Source organism: Sycon ciliatum, chromosome 6 (genome assembly GCF_964019385.1).
Source record: "Sycon ciliatum chromosome 6, ocSycCili1.1, whole genome shotgun sequence".
NCBI classification, from domain to species: Eukaryota; Metazoa; Porifera; class Calcarea; order Leucosolenida; family Sycettidae; genus Sycon; species Sycon ciliatum.
The window spans coordinates 7079157-7097619 of record NC_088648.1 but is presented as its reverse complement, the minus strand read 5'-3'; the positions used below and the strand labels follow the sequence as shown (position 1 = coordinate 7097619).

General features: G+C 46.5%; 1 protein-coding gene and 1 long non-coding RNA gene across 2 annotated transcripts in view; both read left to right on the top strand.

Annotated features, from left to right (window-relative positions):
• Positions 1–1851: 1851 nt before the first annotated feature.
• On the top strand, positions 1852–10667 carry LOC135818810 (uncharacterized). The gene is made up of 3 exons (XR_010553762.1): positions 1852–2135; positions 5751–5920; positions 10425–10667. It is a non-coding gene; the product is annotated as an uncharacterized LOC135818810 (long non-coding RNA).
• A 3045-nt stretch (positions 10668–13712) lies between these two features.
• LOC135819992 (uncharacterized) overlaps positions 13713–18463 on the top strand; it is a 33406-nt gene continuing 28655 nt past the window's right edge. Inside the window, exons 1-3 of the mRNA XM_065333292.1 lie at positions 13713–13766; positions 14607–14711; positions 16248–16349. Coding sequence (XP_065189364.1) covers positions 13713–13766; positions 14607–14711; positions 16248–16349 — 261 coding nt within the window. The remainder of the gene's footprint in view (positions 13767–14606; positions 14712–16247; positions 16350–18463) is intronic.

Genomic DNA, 18463 nt, shown 5'->3' with positions numbered 1-18463 from the left:
CAGCTTCGCGGCCTGCAGCCGTGCAGGAGTGAAAATCACAGACAGACAGTGCTCGCAAATAAGTCTGGGGCTGCACCGAGCAAAGGGCATATTTTTCGCCATTGTTGCGACGTCATTAAATTTTAGCAGCTCATCGACCAGTGAGTCGCAAAATACCGGTATTTTAGGACTCCCTGACATCTGCCGTACGGTCGGTCGGTCCCCTACAGTAAGATCGGGCGCCGAAGAACACCTCACCGCGCCGAAGAACGCCCAGGCTGGAAAACCGGCAAAATTTAAGAACAGTCCAGGCTAGAATTATCAGATTTAAAGGGGAAGTTAAGGCAAAAATTAAAATTTCACCAATTGTAGTCTTCGGGGTGCTGAGTCGAATGGTCTTGGTCCGAGAAAGCTGAGACGCTCCCTTCCTACTTGAATCCCAATCGAACTCGCGCACTTCCACCGAAACTGGGTGACTGCGCCCTACGAGATGGGGATTTGTATGCAAAATGTCACTAAAAGCGCCATTTCGTTCTTATAAAAGCACGGATGACCGCCATTGGCCCATATGTTGTACTCTTTTGGACGCTGAGTCGACTGGTTTTGGTCCGAAAAGGCTGCGATGCAGCGTTCCTCCTTCATTCCCAATCGAACATGGTTGAACAATCGGTCACGTGCTCCTGGGTGCCAAAATCACCTGGTCACCACGCCAGCAGGCGACAACTTTCACACCAAGGTTCAACTCGAGTGACAGGACTGCACCCAAAAAAGGTCAAAACAGGCTGTAAGTTGTACCCTGCAGGCACGGTGACCAGGTGACTGGTGTACGCAGGAGCACGTGACCGCTTGTTCGACCATGTTCGATTGGGAATTAGGGGCGAACGCTGCATCGCAGCCTTTTCGGACCAAAACCAGTCGACTCAGCGACCAAAAGACTATAACATATGGGCCAATCGCGGTCATCCGTGCTTTTATAAGAACGAAATGGCCCTTTTAGTGACATTTTGCATACAAATCCCCATCTAGTAGGGCGCAGTCACCCAGTTTCGGTGGAAGTGCGCGAGTTCGATTGGGATTCAAGTAGGAAGGGAGCGTCTCAGCTTTCTCGGACCAAGACCATTCGACTCAGCACCCCGAAGACTACAACTGGTGAAATTTTAATTTTTGCCTTAACTTCCCCTTAAGAACACTAGATCTACATTGTACATGTATGGGAGGTGAGTACATGTCATGTACACGTGTAAACAGTAATAACTGCTACATGTACATGTACAGTCATTCCCATTTACTACACCCACTAGTTTAGAAGTACTACATTGCACTACATGTACATGATTGTACATGTACATGTACATGACAAACGTCATGACGTCACTCGACTCGCCGGGCGCGTGTGAATAAGAACCTGCTGGCTAGAATCAAAAAATTAAGAACTTTCCTAGGCTGCGCTCGAGCCCCTGCGTTCTTCGGCGCGCGATCTTACTGTACTCCCTATACCTAGCGCTAGCGCTATCCTCACATGCGCAAAAATGCAAAGAGAATACCATCATGTAGACCTACTGATGTAGACAGACCGGTATGATCCAAGAAAACTGCTTGACTACAACCTACGAATCCATGTTGATGTTGTCTTGTTGACAAAAGACTGAGTCTGTCACCCAACGACAGGGAAGTCCTCGTACCATACTCTATCCAGGCTTATGACGGGAGTGCGGCCCGCGGCGCCAAGGCCATAACACTGACTCGGTGAGGTCGGAAGACCACGGAGAGGCGCACCCACCGCGTAGATCTACCGTCCTTGGATCTACGGACAGGCAGTTCATGCAGCGCTTTGCGGACAAGCCAATACTGATAAAAGTCAGTGAGTTTGAGAACGGCACAGATCATTCAGCTGTTGGTTGAGCCATACTGTTGACAGACAGTGAAGATGACTAGATAGTGGACTAGTATAAACATCTACTGGCTGGAGACCAGCCCGTCGTCTTTTCTAGATCAGCTTGCTGTGTCAGTGAAAGAAATTTCCTTCGCGTAAAATTGTATTTTACGACTGAGTTCTTCTTTAGACTTGAGATAGAATTCTTGCAGTTTGCGAAGTATTGTAGATGGTAGCGGTGCTTGCTGAGTGAGAGACCACGCTACATATGGTGCCATTGGTGGTGAGTACTTTGCCGCTGTGTTCCTTTGTGTATGGTGCTTGAGTGGTGTGTGTGTATGCGTGTGGTGTGTGTACGTGTGTGTTGGGGGGGGGGGGGGGGATCGTTGTATTTGTCCATGGTTGTGATTGGAGGGAAAGGGCATGGCGGGTATGTACAATGTCTGTTTATCACTCGTGGCAGGAATACATCACGTGGGAGTACAAGTACAGAGCTGCTCAATGAAATCCAGTCGTGTCAATCAAGTACAGAGCTGCTCAATGAAATCCAGTCGTGTCAATCAAGTACAGAGCTGCTCAATGAAATCCAGTCGTGTCAAACAAGTACGTGCCAGGCGTTGCACAGCCACATACCTGCGAACGCTAGGCTGAGAAAGGAATTATGATGCAAAGTGACATGTTGCAAAGCACAAACTTGACTTACTCGACCGGATTTTATTGAGCAACACTGCATGTCAAGAAGCGCAGTCAGCAATGAACAAAAATTGTTTTTGTCTTTATCATCTTGACAAATCATTGTGTATCATATTATCACATCCTTGAAAGAATATCACCAGTGAAAATGACCCAAAAATATACACCTGCATGTACGGGGCACTCTAGTTTTTGCGTGTGTGCGTGCGTGTGTGCGTACGTGTGTGTGTGTGTGTGTGTGTGTGTGTGTGTGTGTGTGTGTGTGTGTGTGTGTGTGTGTGTGTGTGTGTGTGTGTGTGCATGGATTCGTGTGTGTGTATGTGTGTTGTGGGGGGGGGGGGGTGTGGTCGAAAATGAATGATAATTGTTTTACTGAACCTCTGACTAATATCAAGAGTTACAACCCCTAACATTGTGCCACACTTGCATACTATGCGGTCCAGACCGAATTTCAAGTTGACGTCTTTTTCACGATGCAATGCTCCTTTCACGGGTGATTCACGACATTTTGTACAGGGCGTGAACGCATCACAATATTTTTTCTTGAACTAATTTCTGCATGATCAACAGGGGATTTGCCCGCCACAGGTCCTGCATACGTCTGATAATATGTGTACAACAATGAGCATTGCATCATAAAATATGAAGTCCACTGTTGAACATGAAATTCTGTCAGGACAGCACTCATAGCGGAGGTGCATACTCTTGCTAATATTCTATTACTTTGTAGCCATACAATATGTGCTGTTATGAGAGGACATGTTTGTGTACTTGATCGTTAAGCTTCTTGTCAGACCTTGAGTAACTTAGACTGGCGACAGCAAGAAAACAATAATAATATGAAGCCTGGCAGGTGGGGAACATATTTCCCTGCACTGTGAACTACGCATATCATAAAACAGAGTCACACAACATCTTTGACACACTCAAGAGCTGACTAAGTGCCGGTGGAAATCAAACTTGTTTCCTGCAAGACCAAGCCAGCAGCGTGTACAGCCATTTTATAACCATGGCAACCTGTGCGCTTGCTGCTGCACGTCATACAAAACCAGATGCATGTGCCGATAAATTCCAGTGTTAAACGTTACCTTACATTGAACAAAACCTTTTTTCAAATGTTTCCTACCCCACAGCATACATTGAGTATCAGTGGTGTCCTCCACTTTGTAGCTAAAGGCAACTTCAGGATAATCATGCATTATGCTGTTTGGTGTTGGTTGTAGCTACTGAACACTTTAAGCCCTTTGATTATTAAAATGGGAAAAGCCCAGTGAATATTGGCTACTGCATATCCTCAAATGAGTGAGTGACAAAGTCTATTTGCATTTTGGAGTTAAAAAGGGAGTTGGATTCTTGCTCCTGCAACATTGTACCCAGCAGCTGTTGCCGTCGTGCTGTGAAGTTACCATGCATAGCCAGCAATCGCATCTCATCACGTACATTGAAAATCAACATAATTTTGCTAATCGACCTTTTTTCAGGATCACTTTTCAACGAGGACGAATCAAAGTCGGCCGAACGAAGCCTAGAGAAAGAAAATCACCCTCTCCACCTCACCATCACGATACTGACATAGGTACGAGATGAAACAACTAAAAAATACACAAGAAAACTGTACGTTCATCTTCGCGCTGACTTTGGTCTGAGAATTTTCTGTCACGATCAAAAATGTACGAGCAGCACTCAAAAATAAGCTACAGACGTACCTTTATCGCTCTCTACTCCTTTTTCAAGGCACAAAAGTCGACTCTCCACTTTCAAACCAGGAACCAGACATACCAGTGGTCCTTTTCAGCTGCTCCACGAGCGCAGGAAATGTTCACCAAGGGTCGCAGAGCAGCATCCATTCCAGAAAAAGAGCTAAAATACGAGTGAGACTGCATGCCTGAGTACATGAGTACATGCATGAGTACATGTAGAAAATAGTCAATTTCAGCGTTTCTGCTCCAAACAGCAACTAGCTTCGACTAGAAACAAAGATTACACTAAAGGATCAAACAACAACCATTTTCTTCAGTTTTTTTGCAGATGGCTTCTTTTCGACTCTCTCGTACACACCACAAAAACAACAATAGAACTGCAGGGTCGCAGCAACAGCTGCTCCAGGCAGGGTCGCAGCAACAGCTGCTCCAATTCTTGCACCGCATGTGTATTAATATAACTATGCCACAGGCATAGACAAGCATTTAAACATAATTATGGCAGCCTGGTACACATCGCTTTAGCATAACGAAAAGAAAACAACGCAAGACAGTAAGCGATCCAAGCCATGGTATGCTGGATACATGAACTTCCGATAGAATTGCGTTCACCGCGGCTCAGTGCACTGATTAATGGGAACTGCCGCCAGCGACAATAGTGGAGATGCTGAATAACCCCAAATGGGCCAGTCTAAAGCCAATGTGCTACCTCAATACAGAATTATCTGAAATTGGCCTCACGCACACACACACACACACACACACACAACACACACGCGCGCGTGCGCGCGCGGAAACATGCTCGCGACATACGCGCACTACTGCTTATTCAGCCAATAAATCCGTATGCACATACATATCTAGCAATGAATATACAATTGGGTGGGTGGGTGGAATTTGCAACTGTACAGCAGCAGTGCAAGAACAAAAAGAACACTGTCTTCAGACCAGCATGCACCTTGACGTGCATGCTGCAACTTCGCACTGTGCAGCCAGTGCGTACCGCACTCCCCGCACAGTCCGTGAACTCTGGACTGTGCACTCGTGTTTCGAAAAGAACAGCATTTCTTGTTTACTTCGTTGCTCTCATCCAACAAGAAATGAGGCATTACCTTGTGCGCTTGGCCCAGCACGCCAAAAATCACACCTCGGAGGAGTACAAAAATTACAACTCTCAGATGTCCTCGATTGCTGGCCATGTTGAAGATTTGTAGAGTAATCCCATGAGTATTTATGTGCTGCTGTCTGACCAGGCAAATACTATGTGGTATGATTTCATATGCCTTGACATGTACGTAGAGATCCTCAAGTGTGCTCGACATTCTACTTGCTACTCAAGCATTCAATTCTTATCTGCACACTTCTACTCAACTCCCAATCCAGGCAGGAGTGGCACAGTATGCCTATGAGAGTCTATTGTATTGTGATGTTTTGCATAGTTATGACAAACATAGCATACATTAGCATTGACTGGAATTTCTCTCATTTTGTCCGGTGTACTACAGGTGTAACCATGGCAACGGAGACTCTTCCCGAGGCGAAGTACCTTTTCAGCCTTATACGGAGGAACGATCATCGGGAGTTGAGGAAGGCAATCCTTCAAGAGGATGGTACCTTGAAGGAAGGTGTGGAAAACCTGACATATAGCAGTCGGGGAACGGCGGAAACATTACTGGTATGTAATATGCACATAGTTATACACATACACATTAACCCACACAGAAACACATACACACACACACACACACACACACACACACACACACACACACATACACATTGACCCACACAACAACACAAATGCACACACACACACACACACACATACACACACACATACACCTGGTCCCTGGTCCTGGTATACACTGCCATGTAGGTCACTTGTTTCTCGTTGAGCGAGACGGAGACGAGAGGAGACACGATCGTTGGTTTCGGGATACGTCGGTTCGCCTTTTGCAACGCCTCTGGCAATTCTGACATTGTAATTGGAACTTGTCCCTTTCATCAGCAGTTGGGTGCCTGGTGGATCGGTTGCAGTTGTGGATAGCAAAGCCCCGGATCGACTTGCAGCAACGTTCACAAATGGGACAGTGAGCGGTACAGCACGGTTTCCGAATACATAGGCGTACAGGTGAAGAGCTTGTGGCATTGGCAACATTCAGGGCAGAACTGGACTGGGCACAGCGATGGACTGCAATGCAATCTGCACTCAGAAACCATCGGTGGCACTGGGAGCACTGGCGGCTGTTGGCTTGCAGCTGGACTGGTCACAGACATGTACATTATGTACGCGCTGAAAAATAGAACATGTTGGAGTTTTCATTTCGGTTCGTTCCACACGCATGACGCACCAAAAGGCAGCAAAAATGAATAAACGTGTGGTTTCACGAGTAAACGTGCCAATTGTGATCACAGCTTGTGTTTATCCACTGTCCACTGGATTATGCTGTGGCTTGACTTCACCGTGTATCATCGCCATTCCCTGATTCCTCCAGCAATTTCAATGGACAGACTCACTGTTTCACTGAAAAGATACTTTTGAACAAGGTGCCTACTCCTACCGTTGGAGTTCCTGCTTTTTTGGCCTAGTATCTTCTTGACTACCGATATGTTTTTCTTGTGCGATGTTGTCTTCGCAAACCGCTGCCCCGGTCGACAATCGTACACGATCTCCCAGATACACCTGACACAGCCGCGCAATACGCATGCTTCTTGAGATGACTTTATAGAACAGAGTTCCGAACTTGGAGACGAGTCTTGTCCAGTGATGTGAAGTGATTTTCAAGAAAGCTGCGACGGGTGTTCTCAAACCAGAAAAGGTGACGTTCGCCAGCCCTTGGCTACTGTCCACACTCCGGCGTAACAGCAACTTGCCATTGTCCTACACTCCATTGTAGCAGAAACTTGCCATGTTCTTCATTTGGGAAATGTGAAAGTTTGATTTTCCAAGTTGACACTGAGCTGCGATCATAGCACGTTGTTGTCGTGAGTTTCAAAAGCTAGCATCAGCCCCAAAAATGGTGAGGCATTCCCCGGGTGTGACTTGTAAGCGCACGTGTGCGCTCGTGTGTGTGTATGTGTGTGTGTTGTGTGTGTATGCATTGGTCTGTGCATGCGTGTGTGTGCGGGCATGTGTCATCTCTGGAGGAGACATGAATGAGTAATGTTATGAAGCAGATGCACTACAGGACAGGTGTGTATGTGTGTGTTGTGGAGGGGGGTGCATGGTTTTGAGGGCTGGCTTTTGTGTGTGTGTGTGTGTGTGTGTATGTGTGTGTGTATGTGTGTGTGTGTTTGTGTGTGTGTGTGTGTGTGTGTGTGTGTGTGTGTGTGTGCGCGCGCGTGCATGCATGCGTGCGTGCGGGCAGGCGGGCGGGCGGGTGCGTGTGTGTGCTGGCTACCACTCATGATGATGCACAGCGGGCCCTTGACCTATTCATATATGTAGCGTCTTCTGTCGGCTTGATAGTCAACTTGGACAAGACAAAGGTGATGGCTGCTGGATATGGACTCACGGAAGCAGACCGGCTGCCCCTGGATGTGGCGGGTGAGATGGTCGAGTGTGTAGATAGTTTTCGTTATCTTGGCTCCCTCCTTCACACGAATGACCGATCCACCCCGGATATCAGCTCGCGCATTGCCGGTGCATCACGTGCATTTGACAGCAACCTTTCCCTTGCTACGAAGCGGCTTGTGTACGAGGCATGCATGTTATCTCTGCTTCTGTACTGTGCTGAGTGCTGGGTGCCATTGAAGCCCGACCTTGATGCACTGTGCTCTTTCCATCTGCGCTGCATTTGTTTCGTAATGGGTGGACGAACGACTGACCAGGGTTGATGTTCTGGCGCGATGAAATCCGTGTTAGCCCCGTGATATCCCCAGCCTGCTGACATCGCGCCACATGGAGTGGCTTGAGCATGTTGTGCAAATGCATGAAGAGCGTGCCCGCGTCAGCTACTGTTTGGTACCCTGCATCCTGTCCGTCCGATATGCGGCCCGAGAAAAAGGTGGCGCAATGCTGCGCGGAGGGATCTGGCGGTGTTGGGCATCGACAAACGGTACGACTTTGCCGAGGATAGACGGGAATGGCGGGCCGCTTACAATGTTCTGCCCCCCCGCCCGAACCCGTTCGTGCGCCCCTGCGGTTACCTTGTGCTGAGTGTGGTCGTCTCTTCTCCAGGAGTGGTTTGCCTCGTCACAAATGCCTAGGTGAGCGCCGCAAACCTGTATCAGTATAGAGAGGTAGCCGACAATGTTCTGCCTGCCAGCGCTGGTTCCGAAGTGCTGGAGGTTTGGCAGTCCACAAGTGACCCATCTCCCAGGCGCTCCCCACGGCATCGTGTCAAGCTCCATGTCGAACAGCGGTGTCCACCATTGCTGCTCAGCTCATTCCTCCGCCACCGCGCGTGCGGTTCGATCTCTTATGCTGCAAGGCCCACTGTGGGGCCTGTGGTCGGTGCTTCCGCTCTACTCGTGGCTTCCATATCCATAGCTGCCGGAGATGGCTCTCTCGTGGTACCAATTGAACATGGTCCCTGATCTCTCGGCAAATCGCCCACTTTCTGTCGTCACTCGTCGTTCCATGTTGTCGGCCCCGCAAGCGGGCACGTGACCGTAATGGCAATGTTTACCAGGACCAGGACAAGGTGTGTGTGTGTGTGTGTGTGCGTGTGTGTGCGTGCCCTCGCGTATGGTGGTATGTGGGCATATGTGTTTCTGTGTGTGTGTGTGTGTGTGTGTGTGCGTGCGTGTGCGTGTGCGTGCGTGTGTGTGTGTGTGTGTGTGTGTGTGTGTGCATGCGTGCATGCATTTGTGAATATGTGCATGCGGTCGTGTGTGTGACAGCTGTCTATAGCAAGATCATGGATGGATCTATAGCCATCAGACTCCACTGCGTGTTGTTATAATGTTGTGCCTGTCGTCTGTGTTGGTGTCAACTTCAACAAACACTTCTTTGTCTTTAACTCGGATACTGAGCCAATAAATATAATTAAAATAGAAGAAATCACATGGAAACGAGTTATGAAGCAACTATCCACGCCTGTTACAATATATTAAGCAGTCAGAAAGTGCGATAACAGGGCACAAAACTGACATGTTACTGTGACAGTCAACAACCTGAGACCTAGCTCTCACACACCTCCAGTGCGCAAACCAACAGCCTTCCAGCTTGGAAGGTTCAAGGTTATGGTTAGACCAATGCGGGGAAGGTGAGTGCAGCAAAACTCTGCATAAGCTAAGTCCCATGGCAACAAAGAATGCTGACTGTTACAGGACCATGACGGGACCAGTTTATAACATGACAATGCGCTCTAACTACAATTCGAAGCAGCAAAGCAACACAACACCCAACTTGGGTGGGTCAGCTATATTGGAGATAAAGAAAAGGGGAAGCATTCTTTGTTGCCATCGGACTTAGCGTGTGCACATTTTCGCTGCGCTCACCTTCCCCTCATTGGCCCTACATTAACCTTGAACCTTCCAAGCTGGAAGGCTGTTGGTTTGCGCACTGGAGGTGTGTGAAAGCTAGGTCTCAGGTCGTTGAATGTCTCAGTAACATGTCAGTTTTGTGCCCTGTTATCGCACTTTCTGACTGAGTAATATCTTCTTACAGTCGTGGATAGTTGCTTCGTGACTCGTTTCCATGTGATTTCTCCTATCATTCTTAGTCTTTGTTCACAATATACATACATATGTACCAGTGGACTACTTTTGGACTTTTTATTATTTTCTTGTGTAATCAATGGTAGCAGTGAATCCTTTATCAGACCCACTCTGATTTAGCAGTCCAGACTATGGGGGATCATCTCCAAACCACCCAGGGTCCAGACATTCACCTTGGTGTGAAAAGTGGTCGTTTCATAGCTACTTAAGTTATCTTGAAATATCATAATTAATGGATTGTCCCTCTCCCCTTTTCGGGAGACCCAAGTGACCAGCAACTGTTGTTGTCTGTGAGAAAGAACAAGTATGTGGATATGGATGTACATCAATGTTTGAATATACATGCTTGTGTGTATTCGTGTATGTGAGTGTGCGTGTGTGCGTGCGTGTGTGTGTGTGTGTGTGTGTGTGAGTGTGTGCGCACGTGTGTGTGTGTGTATGTATGTGTGTGTGTCCATGCGTGCGTGCGTGTGTATGTTGCTTGATTTTGTGTTCATACCATTCCTGCATACCAGGGTCGGTTGCTATTCCAGGCCTGCGATGATGGCCAGCTGGAGTGTGCCTGCATCCTTGCAGACTGTTGCGGAGAAACAGTGATCAACCAGTTGTATGACGATGTGGTAGGTCTGTGTGTATGTGTGCTTGCATTGCTGACACTGTCCCAGGTACTAAGCACACTGCTCGGTAACTTACACTGACTGGCTTTAAATGTGAATGTCGAGGTGTTTGCATGTGTTCAAATTGTGCATGTGATTGTGTCTTTCTTTGAGGTAAGGGGGGGGGGGGGAGGTGCAATGTTAGATGAGGGGATGTAATGTTAGGTAACAGGGGGTGTAATGTTAGGTAAAAGGGGGTGTAATGTTTAAAAGTAAGGGGGGGGGGTAATGTTAGGTAAGGGGTGTAATTTTAGGTAAGAGGGGGATGTAAGGGGGGGGGGGGGGGGTGTAATGTGTTTTCTCTTGCTTCATTCCAAACAACAACTAGCTCCGGAAAGCTCTGTGACACGATGCCAACAGAATGTAGTGGCGTGCGTGCATGCATACAGGGGAAGCGGAACATGTAAATGGATAGGAGCACAAACGGTGCCGCGTGCATACATGCGTATGACAGTCCATGCATGTATATGTGAACACTATAGGGGTAGGGGGTTAGGAGGTACATCATTTTAATAAGTGTTTTAAATTTATAGAAGAAAAAAGGACCAAGGAACTACAAGTTTTTTAAGTACGAGAGTCTCGTTCTGCGGTTTGATTTTATGTCAGATATGAGTGAAACACAGCATTCAGGAAGTAAACATATGACTCAGCGCAAATTAGCAACTTAGCTACAGTACTGTCGGTCGTCGAAGAACTGGGTGCGAGGGAAGGGGGGGGGCAGCTTCCTAGCCTAGACCGTTCTTATTATCATTTACTACAGTCTATGCACAGTTGAGTTACCGTGTATACATTGGTATGCTGTGCTTGGTGAAATTCTAGCTGGGAAATTCTTCGGCACTTCGTTCTTCTCCGCCCGGCAGTACTTTTGACAATAGACACCCTTAGCAAACAACGGTAACGCTATTTTTTACGGTACTCGTACCTTGACTACCCAAATAGGGTTGAAGCTGCAGCGTAAAAACGTTATGGGGGCTGATTTGTCGTTGTGACCAACGGTACGTTTTTTGGCCAAATATTGCTTAGTCCGTACGCATTTCACCTTGTACTGCGTATATGGTGACATAAATGGTTGTACCGCGCGAAATAAAAGCTATTCTCGTGGCAACAGCGTACTAAAAATTGCGTGCATCTTGCTAAAGGTCGAACCCAAATCACGGTATTTTCCCCCTTACGGTAATACCGGTAATAGCGCGAGCTCCGGTGTGGGGAGCAAACCTTTCTTACAAAATCATCGCCGAAGTCGCAACCACTACTTCGTACGGTAATACCGTTACAACATAACGTTTTTGCTAAGGGTGTCTATTGCCTGATCTAAAATGCTTTTATAAGAACTGACTGCTGGAGTAAGAAAAGTGTGACATTCCTCAAATGCCATATCAAGTAGAATGGGTGGATGCAGGTATGTGATATCGGTGGTATCACTCTGCTCAAACAAGACTTGCAGGTCAATGTCTAGCTACGTCAGGAGTACTCTACCTTGAAATTCCAAAGGAATTATCATTATTTGAAACTCGGATGTTGAGCCATAAATAAATGTGCAAAGGAAAAGGACATATGGATATGAGTTAAGAGTAGCTCTCCATCACTGTAACTGCTTACTATATACGTTGAATGTCTCAGTCCTCTTGTCAGTTTTGTGCCTAGTTATTGCACTTTCTGACTGTATATAGTATCCAGTTACAGTGATGGAGAGTTACTCTTAACTTGTATCCATATGTCCTTTTCCTTTCTTCGTTTATCATTATGGACCTTTTAATCAAATAGCGTTTACCTTAAAAAAATAAAAAATAAGGCAAAGTCACTAATGGATAGTTATGTCTTAGGATGATAGCCAGCTCCTGTTGACCTGCCGTATGTGAAGTAATGATGTATGTCAATCCATTACCCTTACCCTGCCTTATCCCCTATCGAGTACCTCTTTGTATGCTTCCAGCAAGGGTACTGAGTGAGTCAGTAGAGTCCCTACTTCTATTGTTCAGACAACAACGAGCAGAGCATTTCAGACATTTTCTACAAGAATAAAATTTGCTTGGGATACAGTGTACATAACCATGACCATTGTTTAGTATGGCTTCAGTCAATAGGTATAATACAGTGCAACATCTTCACTATACATACCAATTAGCAGAGATCAGATCCACAACTTGCAGGGCATGTTTCTACAGGCCCTTGCGATCTCAACAATGTTCTTAAAGCAGTGAACATTGCTATACCATTGCGACCAATGATGCAGCTATGCTTGTGCATTTGTGCGTTTGCGCATGTGTGTGTGTGTGTGTGTGTGTGTGTTCTGTGTATGTGTGTGTGTGTTTGTGTGTTCGGTGTATGTGTGGGTTTGTGGGTGTGTGTGTGTGTGTGTGTGTGTGTGTGTGTGTGTGTGTGTGTGTGTGTGTGTGTGTGTGTGTGTGTGTGTGTGTGTGTGTGTGTGTGTGTGTGTGTGTGTGTGTGCCAGCTAGTCCGGTTCGTGGGCACACTTATGCCTGATTGTGTTGGGTCTGTTGCCAATGGTCTCAGCTGCTTGAACGTGTAATGTTGTACCTGCCACCTTTGTTGGTTCCACGGTTCATACAAAAACTTCGTGACTTTTTTTGAAAGCTTCGCACAGCTCTGGAATTGTTCCGTTTGACTTGGAATAACACTCGTGGCATTGTCTAACCTGTTTACAAGCTATATACAGAGAAAAAACCAACTCAGACGAATGAGATTGAGTTTTTTCAGAGTCTTCGTCGCTCGTGTCATTGTCACCTGACGACACTGACTCCGCATCGCCAACAGTTGCTGCTTCCGCTCGCATTTCGTTCAGATTCTTGTCAGCTACAGTGATGATCCGACGCTGGACTTTGGCTACGTCCTCTTCATCTCCAGAGCTGTGTACGAATCGGTGTCGACTATTCAATCGTTCCAAGCCGCGACCTCCATTATGCCGTGAAACGAGTCGTACAAGCACATCCACACGCTTCGCATTTTCTCGCCAGGATAATCCTCCCAGCGTTCTACAATGGCTTTGAGGAGGTCCCTGCGATTCCCCTTGGCGACAAAGGAGACATCTGACTGGAGTGAGGCGAAGAAAGCCAGGCCGTCAACATTCTGATCTGAAGTCTGCGCTGGTTGCACGACGACTGAAATGTTTCATCTTGCCGTGCGAGCATGACTGCCGTGGAGAATCTGTTCGGGATCAACCAAACTTACCTCGACATGAATGTAGGTTGTCGATGACAGCCTTTGCCGCGGTTCGTTGAGCAGGTTCTTGCTAAAAACACTGTTAAAAAGTCACGAAGTTTTTGTATACGGAGGAATTTTCTTCTATTTGAAGTATAGATAAGTCTCGTTATAAGATAACTTTTTCGATGGCCCAGAGATTATCTACTAACGAGGGAGGACCTGTACATATCTGTTAACCATAGATTGCTTCTGGCTAGATTAACTCTTGTGTAATCAATGGTGCTAGTGAAGCTTATATCAGATCCACTCTGATTTAGCCACCCACACTAGTAGCAAGTATTACCTTCACTGGGGGCAGGGGTAACTGCAGTTGGATCACGGGACGGATACCCTGATGCCGTCAATCCTTTTTCTGCACCTTGTCCTCGCCCACTTACTGAGTTGTGGTGAGCCCATAAGTGGGATCATTTTCAAGTCCACCCAGAGTTTTGGGGATTTCAGGGGGTTTCGGCCGTTGGGCGGTTCAATAGCCAATTGAGTCATCTTTCCAAGATTCCTTTCGAGTCTCTCTCCCCTCTCCCGGGGAGAGCCACGTGACCTGTTTTGGTAGTGAGCAACAAGTACAAGTATGTGTGTATATGTCTGTCTGTCTGTATGTGTGTGTGTGTATGTGTATATGTGTGTGTGTTCTGTGCGTGTGTGTGTGTGTGTGCATGTATGCGTGTGTGCATGTGTGTGTGTGTGTTCTGTGTGTGTGTGTGCGTGTGTTCATACGCGTGCGCGTGTGTGCGTGTGTACGTGTTGTTGGGCTGGCGGTCTGTACATGTGTGGTGTGTGTGGGTGTACGCATGCCTACACTACCTATGTTGTTCTTACTAGGGTTCATGGAGTTACACTCCACTACATCGAGCATGTAGGCGGGGTTACATTGATATTGCCAAGCACCTTGTCAAGTGTAAAGCCAAGGTGGACAAGACTGATTCGGTAAGTTGCACACCACTCTGCCTGTACATTGAAGGATGACTCAATATTGGCTCATGTACTAGTCAAAGATGCCAGACTTTGCCTGTACAGCAACCGTGTTTATGCTGGTGAACCACATTGGTGTCTTTTTCAGATTGGAAACTCATAACCATTTTATTACCACAAATATCGACACCCATGTATTATTACACGATGTCCGTGACATGTACGCGCTCATTTTAGAACCGATGCTGAGATTACTTGTAGAATAGAAGACAGTGTGTGGATAATTGGTGATGGTGAGTAAAGTACTCTGGTAGGCTGTAGGGAATGTGAACCATGTTGTCAGGAACATGGGTGAAACTTACCATCCTAGCACACTATTTCATGCAAGAAGCATGATAATCATTCTGAGGTTATTGGTGGAGAGTATGACGAGATAATTGACTGGTGTCGGTCGAGCGTAACATGGTAAATTCATTCAACCACAATGTGTATTGAGAAGTACATTTTGGAGTAGCAATGTAGCATTGTCACATGTTTCCTACTCCAGTCGGTTTCAAACACACCTGGTCTGATATCAATGCAGACATGTAGTGTGATAGATGATGTGTACATTGCAGTTCAAAGGAGTTATGTACGTAGACTATCCATGCCTTTATTTGTGTAATAGACCATTCTCAATGCCAGAAAGTAATGGTTTTATTTGTGTAATAGACCATTCTCAATGCCAGAAAGTAATGGTTTTGTTTGTGTAATAGACCATTCTCAATGCCAGAAAGTAATGGTTTTATTTGTGTAATAGACCATTCTCAATGCCAGAAAGTAATGGTTGTATTTGTGTAATAGACCATTCTCAATACCAGAAAGTAATGGTTTTATTTGTGTAATAGACCATTCTCAATGCCAGAAAGTAATGGTTTTATTTGTGTAATAGACCATTCTCAATACCAGAAAGTAATGGTTTTATTTGTGTAATAGACCATTCTCAATACCAGAAAGTAATGGTTTTATTTGTGTAACAGACCATTCTCAATGCCAGAAAGTAATGGTTTTATTTGTGTAATAGACCATTCTCAATACCAGAAAGTAATGGTTCTATTTGTGTAATAGACCATTCTCAGTACCAGAAAGTAATGGTTTTATTTGTTTAATAGACCATTCTCAATACCAGAAAGTAATGGTTTTATTTGGTAGTAGCAAGGTACATTCCCTAAGTGCCATTTTCCCATTGCAGGATGTTTGAGTGTGTGTGTGTGTGTGTGTGTGTGTGTGTGTGTGTGTGTGTGTGTGTGTGTGTGTGCCAGTGTGTGTGTGTGTGTGCGCGCGTGTGTGTGTGTGTGTTTAAAAGCCACTGTCGTGTATCGTGAGATGCTAATGTGTTCAATTGTTTTTTCCAGACCTAGCTTAGAGGAACATTGCCAATTGAGCAATCAGAGTAGCCTACATTAGAATCCCGTGACTCGCAGTAGATTGCGCATCATATTATAATATAAGAAACAGACTGCAGATAGATTGCACATATGAATGTCTGATCTTGTCTTTACCTGCACACAGTATGGTGGCCTTCCTGTTCATCACGCTGCTGAGAATGGACATCTGGAAGTCGTCAAGTATCTACTAGATGTCCAGCCCGACATGGTCTCCGTAGAGACCACAGTGAGTTAAGAAATCTCTTGAACTGTAATAGTCACGAGTCTATAAGCAAAGAGTGTGCACCTTTGGCAAATCAGTGCAGGCGCGTACGCATGGGGTAGGTTCCTGTTGCCCGGAAACCGCTCTAATGTGCTAAACGCACCTCTTTGCAATGATGTTTTCAATGCAGTTTAGTGAGTGCACCGGTGAGCGTGCAACACTAGTACATGTACATGTACTTCCTACGCGTCATTAAAACTGTCACTTCCCACAGCGATTTTTCAAAATTGTTTTCTACACTCGAAAGGCAAAGAAATCAGCTAGAAATTGAGGCAGAGCATTGTCAATGGACCAAGCTTTAGTTTGTGGCCTCCCGCTTCGCTGCACTTGCAGCTAAGGTCAACGTCTTCATCAGAGTTTGAGACAGACCCTTCAGCACTCAACAATACGCTGAACATGACGCACGTTCAAATTCAGGTCAAGAAACTTTGTTTTCAAGCGATCCATGCCTCCAGGTGGCAGGCGATGAAGACAAGCTAACATTTTTCAAGTACTCTGTAACGGCCTTCCAGCGGGATAGGGTAAGCAGTTCCGCACCTTCTTTCCTTGGCAAGCGCTTCGCCGATTTTGTTGGGGTTTTCAGACCTGCTACCTTCGCAGCACCATGCGCCAAAAGTACCACATTTTAGGAATTCGAGAACACTTTGTTCTTGCCATTGTCAACCTCAGCATTTCATATTCAGGAGAGATACCAGGAGTCTTACACTCGAGCTTGCAGCTTTGATAAATGCCCACGCGAACGATGTTGGACGGCACGAACTCCAGAAAAACGATATGGCCTCTGGGGCGGACTAGTGCGAAGCGCGATGAATTTGCTTGGTGCGGAAGAGAGCTCCGACAAAGTCCGAGACCACCACGGCTTCAGTTACAAGTAGACATTGCGCAGGAAGGGTCGCACCAATGTTCGAACACAGAAAACAGAGATTCCGACTATCTGACTAAGATGAGCCAAGTCCCAAACATTGCGATGTGCGAAGTGACAATTTTAACGACGCGGAGGAAGTATGTAGCAGTACTCAATGCTTGTAATCTTGACAATCAGCGAGTCATAGTGCAAGTATAGTGTAGACCAGGTAGTCGTGGCTTTTACTCGAGTGTTGCGACTCCCCGGTGTAGTCATTACAATCATAGGCATGCTCACGGCTCTACTGTCTGCCAATGTCCATAGTTTGGCGAAGCTAGGGACCCGGTAACCTGCTAGCCACACATGCGGCAATCTATGCCATCATGGTGTGGGGTTTTGACCGTTGCGCAGTGTCATGTTGAAGGAAAAAGGACGAAAAGCATGTTCCGCAATTGCAATTTTTCCCGCCGCGAGGAGCTGAGTGTTGTCTGGGACTGTAGATGGTGGCCCATGAGAAGCTATGCTGGGTTGAACCTGCATTCGAGGGATGTTGAGCAATAACTTAGCAGCGCGCCATATAGGTGAGACCCTTTTACTAGTAGCAACTTGACTGACTCTGACCGTACGCTCGACGAGGTCATTGCCCTGCGGATGCAGCGGACTGCTCGTTTGGTGATGTATGCCGTACTGCTGCAGGAAGGTTTCAAGCTGTACGCTCTGGACGGTGGGCCATGGTCGGAGACAAACGTCTCAAGGAAAACATGGGTTGCGAAGATGGACTACAACTCGTTGATAACTGGCTTAGGCAGCGATCACACCGAGCTCGATTCAGCCATTCAGCCGAAAAAGCGCTTGTTTACGCTTGTTTGATTACCATGGAAATTGCTGAAAATGTCCTGCAAGCGACCTTCAGCCGTGGCTGACTCGCAGCCGTTTTTTCAGCTTGTTTCAGCCACAGCTTGTACAAGCGGCTGAAAGCCAAAATTCAAAAATTATTTTGAGTGCGCTTTTGACACACCATTCATGTAGACTTGTAGTGAACACGAGGCGGCGAACTGATATCGATGTTCTTTCTTGTTTCCGTGCTACATGTATGCCTTCACCTTGGCTTTGGTTTTGATAGTGTCTGTCTATCCAATAGTTAAGTTTGATTTTCTCCGATGACCATGGATTCCTGGACTGCCGGTTCCTCTAGAGCGTAGAATGTTGGAGCTGTGGTCCGAGGCCAAGACAA